At 40.5% G+C, this 8,194-nt stretch overlaps 1 protein-coding gene across 1 annotated transcript in view; it reads right to left on the bottom strand.

Annotated features, from left to right (window-relative positions):
* SEC23IP (SEC23 interacting protein) overlaps positions 1 to 8,194 on the bottom strand; it is a 36,076-nt gene that overhangs the window by 4,759 nt on the left and 23,123 nt on the right. Inside the window, exons 14-18 of the mRNA XM_023530073.1 lie at positions 7,056 to 7,211; positions 6,567 to 6,669; positions 5,439 to 5,624; positions 4,608 to 4,770; positions 4,000 to 4,099 (exon numbers count right to left, since the gene is read on the bottom strand). Coding sequence (XP_023385841.1) covers positions 4,018 to 4,099; positions 4,608 to 4,770; positions 5,439 to 5,624; positions 6,567 to 6,669; positions 7,056 to 7,211 — 690 coding nt within the window. The 3' untranslated portion in view covers positions 4,000 to 4,017. The remainder of the gene's footprint in view (positions 1 to 3,999; positions 4,100 to 4,607; positions 4,771 to 5,438; positions 5,625 to 6,566; positions 6,670 to 7,055; positions 7,212 to 8,194) is intronic.

Below are 8,194 nucleotides of genomic sequence, written 5' to 3' on the forward strand. Positions count from 1 at the left end.
GGAAAGATCTGTGAACCCCAGTGCCTAGAACAGCAACTGGCACTTAACATGCGTTCCGCAAATACTAAACGGATGGGTGACGGGTGGGTGACGGATGGGTGGATGGGCGTGGAAAACCCAAAGATGCAAAGGTAATAACAGTTTGTCTCTTCCGCTATTATTTGTCTTTTAAGAAGGAAAAAATCACCTATGTGTGTGTATAGCAGATACACGGAACTTGAAACGCTGGTTGCTTCTGGGCAGGGAAACTGAGGATGAGGCGCAGGAGAGAAATCCACTCCTGTCGTGTTTAAAAGGCGGACCAACTATATATACACACGCATATATGGAACCCATTCAGATAAACTGATAGAAATTATAAATTCACAGCCACACATGTTGTAGGCTGATGTGGGAAAATCGCACAATACATTGTTAAGTGGAAAAAAACAGGCTACAAAATAACAAATAAAATGAAATACTAGAAAAGTTCAGGGTTAACTTCTAACACTTTTAACTGACAAGATTACAGGGGATTTCTGCTGCTTCTTGCTCTTTTCTGTATTGTCTAGGGTTTCTGTACTGTACAAGGCACTATTACTTTATAATTTTTAGATGGCTTTTTAAGCACACAGAGCATTTGCCTAGCCGAGCGTAACAGCACCCAGACTGGGTCCCCTGACGCGGCATTGCACCTCTGAGCCCTCGCGGTCCCCACGTGGAACCCCCACCCATCCCCCGGGCACTTGTCAGGGTCCTCCTCTGACCTCCTCCTGTCACTGACCTCTCGCTTCTTCCTCTCTCCATCACCTTCCTCAGCTCCCTTGTCTTTCTCTTCCTGTCCTACTTACCTGGCAAAACCCTAGTCCTAATAAATCCAAACATCTGACCCTCACCCAAGCAGCGGCACATGGCCAGAGAGAAGTCAGGCTGCTGTGCTCACGGTGCTCACTCCAAATTTCTGGCCAGAATATCAAACAGGCGTCCGAGCCTGCCACAGAGCCCCACCCCACCCGGCTGGCAAATTCCCTTCCCCACCCTCTGGGACGAGTATCGTGCTCTTCTCCCCTCACGGCTCCCACAGCCCTGGGCTCACTCGGGGACCTTACTCACACCCTTTCGAGAGGAAGCCGATGTAACCAGAAAAGCTCCTCTTCCCACCACCAACTCCACCCACCCGTCTGTACCTGCGCCCACTCTGCCTTCCTCTGGTACCATGGAAGATGCATCCCCGCTCCTTTTCTAAGGCGCAATGCTTCACTTGGCCCTGGCCCCATCCCCCACTGCCTTTCCAAGTTTTTCCTTCGACAAGTACCCCCTCCTTTTGCTCTCCCATTATCAATTTCTCATTCAATACTGGATCGCTGCGATTAGCAAACAAACACATCTTATTATAATAAAACGTCCCCGTCTTATTCCCGGTCCCCTTCACAGAAAAGCTCTTTCCTCCCTGACCCCTGACCTCTCCCCAGCCCACATTCCCTCTGCCATGACATAAACACAGCTCTGCTCAAGGTCACCAATGATGTGCTACGTCCTCTTCGAGCTAATGGCCAATTCTTGGTCCTCCTTTTTTTACTTGACGTCTCAGCAACAACCAGCATTTATCGTCAGCAGCACCTAACATGACGGCTCTCTCCTTGAAGCAGTCTTCTCTCGGCCTACCTGAGATCACAAGCCCCTGGATTTTCTTTTTCCTCTCCAGCCCCCTCTCCACAGACCCCTCCTCTTTCCACCTTCCAGGCAATCTCGCCCAGGCTGTGGCTTCAAATGGCAGGTATATACGGATGACTCTAAAGCTGTCTTTAGCTGAGCTTTCTTCTGAACTTCAGACCAACATCATCGATGACTGACTTGATAAAGCAGGAACTACTGAATCCCCATTCCCTCCATCCCCCCAAACCCCTGCTCCCTTCACAAGCCTTCCCAGGAAAAGGGGCCACCATCTACCCAGCTGCTCACATCAAAATCCCAAGAGTCGCCCTTACCCCTTCTTCCCCTCACACCCCACGGTGACTCACTCATCTCCCTCCATTCTTCCCTTCGTGTACGACCCTCTGCTATATGGGGCTGCCTTCTGTCCCTCTACATGGCATACCCTTTCCCATTTCACGACCTATGCAGCTGCTCTTCTTTCTGCCTGACTGTTCTTCCCCTTACCTTCAGATGTCCACCTCCTTCTCATCGAATTTCAACCCAAATGTCATCAACTCAGCACAGCCTTCCCAGAAGCCACCCCAGTCCTGGTCACTCTCCACATATTCTTATCTTCTCCACAGAACGTATTGATAACTGAAATTTACTTACGGGTCAGAATACAGACTTACTGTCAACCTCCTCCCAGTGGGAGATACAGTAAGTTCTCGCTTAACATTCTTGGATAGGTTCTTAGAACTGAGACAAAACGAAGTATAACAAAACCAGTTTTCCCATAGGCTAACTAACATAAAAAAGGAGTTAAGTGACTACAGCATCTCATCGACGTTATAATGAAATGGTGATGAACAAAGCAACATCACTCAAGGACCTGCTGTGATGTCCTTGAAGGTAAAAAATGCACACTTGTTCACCACGTATCCCCAGCATGAAAACTGGTGTCTGGCACTCAGTAGGTACTCAATAAATATTTGTCGACCAATTGAATGACTATTTTATAACTGAAAATTTAGACTGTGATAGCTTTTGACATTATAATCAGTTCATTTTAACACTGGAATATCAGAAATGGTAAGAACTGATAAAACTGTTTCAAGAGTCTGATTATAAAATGGCTTTTTAGACCTCTTACCCACTCTATTACATATTCCTTTTAATATATATTAAGAAGTGATCTAAATGGCTATGAACGGGAAACTGGCTAATTAAGGTGGGATACAGCCACATGATGGATTACTTTGTAACTATTAGAGAATGAAAAAGATTCACACAAGCAAATATGGAAAACTGTGCTAGCAATATGGCTGACAGAAAACATCAAATTACAGAACAATATATTCAATGAGGTGCCTTTGTTTTAAAGTATACACATATTTGATTGGATATGCACAGGCATATTTGTCTAAGAAAATCCTACTAAAAGTGGTTACTTCTCGAAAATAAAGCAGAGACTGAACTTACCATTTATTATTAGAAAAATGAGAAAGTACCAGGAACTACTTTTGATTTCAGCAATTTAGAGCTCACCACTTTGTGTTTTACTCTTTCAAAGGCTTTAACATTTCTAACTTTTTAAAAAACACATTACCGATTTTTTAAAGTGATGCATACTCTAGTAAGGAAAAACAGGTAGGTGTCAGGTGTCACAGGACAGTCAGGAACAGAGTGTGGCCGACTTGCAGGCTGGCTCGTCCATCATATGTTAATGCCCTTCTCTATTCTTTCCCTCTATAAAGCCTGGAAATGCTTACAGCATCACTTCTGCAATCTTTCATGTAGTTTGGGGTTGGGGGGAGACATGCGACACAGGCTTAGTCAAGAGGTATGAGTACATTTTTGGACATGATTCTGCTCTCCTAATTAAAAGGGGCAGATATAACCAGTACTGTCTTTTGCCCTTATTCATGCTGTGAACGTATATATGATGTCTGGAATTACGGGAGCCACCCTATAATTATGCTGCAGCAAGAGCCAACACACAGGTGAGAGGATGAAAACAACCTGGGGATCCGGTGGCATCATTCGGAAAATGAACCCGTCCTGTCACCTAAGAAAAATTAACCTGTTTGTTTAACGTATTGTGCCTTGGGTTCTGTTAACCACAACCAAAGAAATTCCCAGCTGATGTTCCGGGGAATCTATTTTAAAAAGAAACTAAAACTAAAAGAATTCAAATTCTATGCAGAATTAGAAGATTCCCCACCTTAGCTGTCTCTATTCTGAACTTTTAATAAAGAAAAAAAGGGTATTTCCTCTGGGTAGAGGAAGAAGAAAAAAGTGAAAATTATAGTTAACATCGATTTTATAAAAAAGACTTTAAAATAAAACATTCAGAATTCGTACACACGATAAAGATAAACTCACAGAGAAACTGAAGTCCAATCAATGCTGGGGCTGTTCTGGACTAACGTTCATTGTTCGATAAATCTCTTTAAGTAATAACAAGGCAGTATCTTCAGATTCCCTATCCAAAAAAAAAGCACATTTACTTAAGAGACAATTAGTAGAAATTAATCTCTATGCATAAAGGTAGAAAATGCAGCTTTTGCTCTATTCAACTCTATTTAAAAAGGGCAAATGAAACTAAAGTAGTGCCATCTCGAAGCTGTCCTTAAAAACTGGATAGATACCGCTTAGCCCCAAAACAGCCTTGCTGCAGTCCTCCCTGGCAAGAGCGGATACATGAGAAGATGGCTTTTCTAAGTCCCCAGCACTCCCATTTTGGGAAAGGCATCGCTACAGAAACAGTGTGTAACTACCAAACACCTTTGGTCAAAGGCAGATGACATACTGCCATCTTGTGGGTAACTAACGGGGGGGTGGGGGGGATACTGATTTTTAATTTACAGGCATTCAAATTAATATTCTGTAACGAATGATAAATCAGCAAAAAGAGTCTCGCTAAAACTAAAACTGCAGCCTGTGCTAACACCTGAAGGCCACAGAATGTTGTCAAAGATGAAAATACTCACCAATAGCATAAATGACTCTGAAGAGCGAAAAGGTATTCATTAAAACTCTCTATCGGCTTTTCTTGAAGAACGTAGTCAATTCGACGACCTCCGTTTAGCATTCCAACCTTTCCTAAGTAGTCCTCATCCTTGGAAAAATCTGGACTTTCAACAATCTTTTCTGCTAGAATTTAAACCATTTCAATATCAAAGTCAATCACTTAATCATTATCCTTCTGACTTTAGCTGACATTCTGGGCTCAATGAGAATATCGCTGGACACACGTAGCAACCTGGGGAGCTACCAGGCTCACTTCCCATTCCTTCAAAGAGCCAGGGGAAGAGGGGCTGGTCACCCCAGAGAGAGGAGAAAGAGCCAACGAGCTGATAGAAGTTTTGAAGAAAAGGAGTGAGAGAGCATTGTAGAAAGAAAGGAAATAGAATTAGAATCTGAAAAAGTCAAAAAACATCATGGCACAATGACCTGACATTGCATTAAAGTCTATAACAACACAGTTAACAACAGCAGGAAGCAATTTCTCAGAGTGAGTCTTTCAAATGCCTGAATACAAACTTGATTCTCAACTCTGATATTCCATTCTGACGACAAGAAAATCTCGATAACATTTCAACCTTGCAGAGTAAAACCTTCAGCAACTACCAGACAAAAATCTAGTGAAAAAAGATAACATGCATATTGACGTATTGTTTATCATAAAAGATTTTCCTTTATAGGAAGAGCCTCCACATTTTAACAAAAAAGACTAGAATGGAAAGCATCATTAAATAATTCATAAGTGCTAATGTTCACGTAACATTTGTACTAGAAAACGCCTCAAATGTCAAATTTACCTTCAACTACTTGCTTTTCTTCTTCTTCTTTGATTTGATTGGCTACCTTCTCCAATTCTTCTTGCAATTGAGTTGAAGAGGTATGAGCACGGGCAAACTCATTTAATGTCTGCCAAGCACTTTTCAGAGAGCTAATAAAACCCTGCTTCAAATCAGATCCCATGCGCGAGAGACTTTCTTTCAACTCTAAAGAGATTGAGACAGCACATCATGTTAGTAGTCACTGGGTGAGCTTCTGCACCACAAAAACTGAAAGTTAACGCCATTCTCAGGCAGGGCAAGACCTCTCAGTCTTCTCTTAGCTGTTATATATATGGAGTATCTCAACCCAAAACCTTCGATACGTTGAAATGTTCTGAGGAGTCTTGTTCCTGTTTTTTTTTTTTTTTTGTAATAACTAAACTTGATCTAGCCAAAATCTATAAATTTCCTCTCGCCCAAAAAAATAGGAGTTCAAATATCATAAAAATGGAAGCACCTTCATGTGCTTTTTCTTATTGTAAAAGAGTGGCCCCACAAAGTTAAAACGAAAAAAAGCATAAATATGAGGGCATGCTCATTTTTCCTCCTTTTAAAAACCTTTGGATAAGTAATATACGTCATTAACAGACATAAGAGCAACCTCAATCCCACTTGGAATTATCATTGATCCATGTGTTTAATAGTTGTTTTTTTTTTTTTAATAGGAAAAGCTTGTCTATTTAGCAAGGAAATAGAGCTTGCTTGAGGCAACCTGCATCTCATTCCCCAGGCAACAAGCACCAAATTTATTTCTTGATGGTTTGGTCACTGGTTCAAATGTTATTCTGCTTCCCAATTCCAAAAATCATAACCAAACTCTATCAAAATCTACGCTTCATGTCACTTTACTACCATCTTCTCCCCACTCCTAATTAGCTCAAAAATTAGAATGTTATCAAGGAGAAGGAACTCATTCTCAACTTTCTTTACAGTTCCTCCAAATATTTAGTACACAAGTTCTGAACATAGTAGGCACTTAAATAACATTAATTCTGTAAAAAAGGATTTACTGTTAAAATTTCTGTAATTCATTACAAATGACAGCAAAAATATAAAAAATACAAAAAGGGAGGAAGGAAACAAGTTTTTATAATATTTTCTTTTTACCTAAATGAAGTCTTTTTCTGCCTTTGTGATGTGGAATGAGAACTGCTTTTAGATCCAAATCTGGAACAATCATAGGTTCCAATCTATATGCCACTGGATCAAGCTGTGAATAGAAGAATTGGAAATTTATAAAAAGATGTTTTATTTTGAGTTATACACCTTAGTTGGGTGAGAAAACAAATAACTGGAAAACCAGATATTTTGACTTTTTCCACACCTATTCAAATACTGGAAATTATAAGAAGACTTTCAAGTCTGGGTAAAATTACTTTGCAAGCAAAGCAACAGAATCATTTCCTTCAACCAAGGCTTTCTGGTAGAAAAGTTTATTGGAAAGTATCAGATTGTATCTATCAGGAAAGAGAGCTGAGCTGTACGAAATCCAGATCAATATTAATTCCTAAGAAATAAGAATCTGAGAATTTATTAGGATAAAGAGTACAAGTTTTTCATCTTCTTCAAAATAGGAAGTTAATTCAGTTCACTCACTGGATGATAAATATTGAAGAATCCCTTACAGGTAGGAAGCCTGTAATTCTCATCTATCCGATCCACTCCTCGAATAGTGAGAAACATACCAATTGGAGATCCCAATGCAAAGAAAATCTCTGGTTCAAAATCTAATGAGCTGTAAACAACGGAAACCTACAAAAAATAAAAATAAATTAAAAATGATTGTTCCAATGTCACATAATACAAAATTCAAAAGCTTCAAAAGTTCCTGGAATTGCACTAATTAAAAGCATCCCACACAGACAATGTACCTCAAAGTGTGGCTTATGGTACTTACAACCACTGTCACAGACAGCTATTGCTAGCGTAAAAGGGCTAAAAAATTTCTCTTTAAAATCTATATAGATTATTATATCTTCTGGTTATACTTCTACTTACTATATACCATAATCTATATGGCATATGGTAAATATTGCACTTATTGGTTATAACAGTGGTTAAAACTGTGACTCTAGAATCAAATTGCCTGGGTTTGAATCCTGGCTCCACTCTAAGCAGCTAATGGTGGTTAGTTCTTTTTCTGCTTAATCAGTATTTCTTGGCTTCTGGCAATGAAAGATGCACACTGCTTCTATTGTTTGAACTGCCCGAAAACCGTTTGGGTAACAGATCCCACCTGCCCTCTAGGCCCACCCACCGTGGAGGGGGCATGTGATCTGGGCTGGATCAGTCAACCTGCATCTCATTCCCCAGGCAACAAGGATTGGTCCCAAATGAACTTCTGACTTAAACCAAGTCAAGTAAAATCTCTTCTTGAAATTTTCCTAAGTGGACCTATTAGGGAGATAGATTCCTTTTCCTCTGTGGTCATAAAACTGTAAGAGGAACCCACAGCCACCAACACCCCATGACTCCAGTTTCATGGAGAAGGCCAACTCACAGAGAGAGGCATGTAGGTAAAGCATCCTGTTGGCACGGAGCCTCATTTCCACAAATTTCCTACACTCTAATCCTTCAGTTAGGTAAGGAAATATCTGCCCTTTATTTGCTAGTGTCTGTTCAAGTTTGATCATGTTTTCAAAAAAGAGACATTTAAAAGATGCAATCTTTATGAATGAACTGGGCCTAAAAGCTTGAGCAAGCTACAGCAAACATCTAGTTCCATTACCTGCCTT

This window comes from Pteropus vampyrus, unplaced genomic scaffold, assembly GCF_000151845.1.
Source record: "Pteropus vampyrus isolate Shadow unplaced genomic scaffold, Pvam_2.0 Scaffold46, whole genome shotgun sequence".
Classification (NCBI taxonomy): Eukaryota; Metazoa; Chordata; class Mammalia; order Chiroptera; family Pteropodidae; genus Pteropus; species Pteropus vampyrus.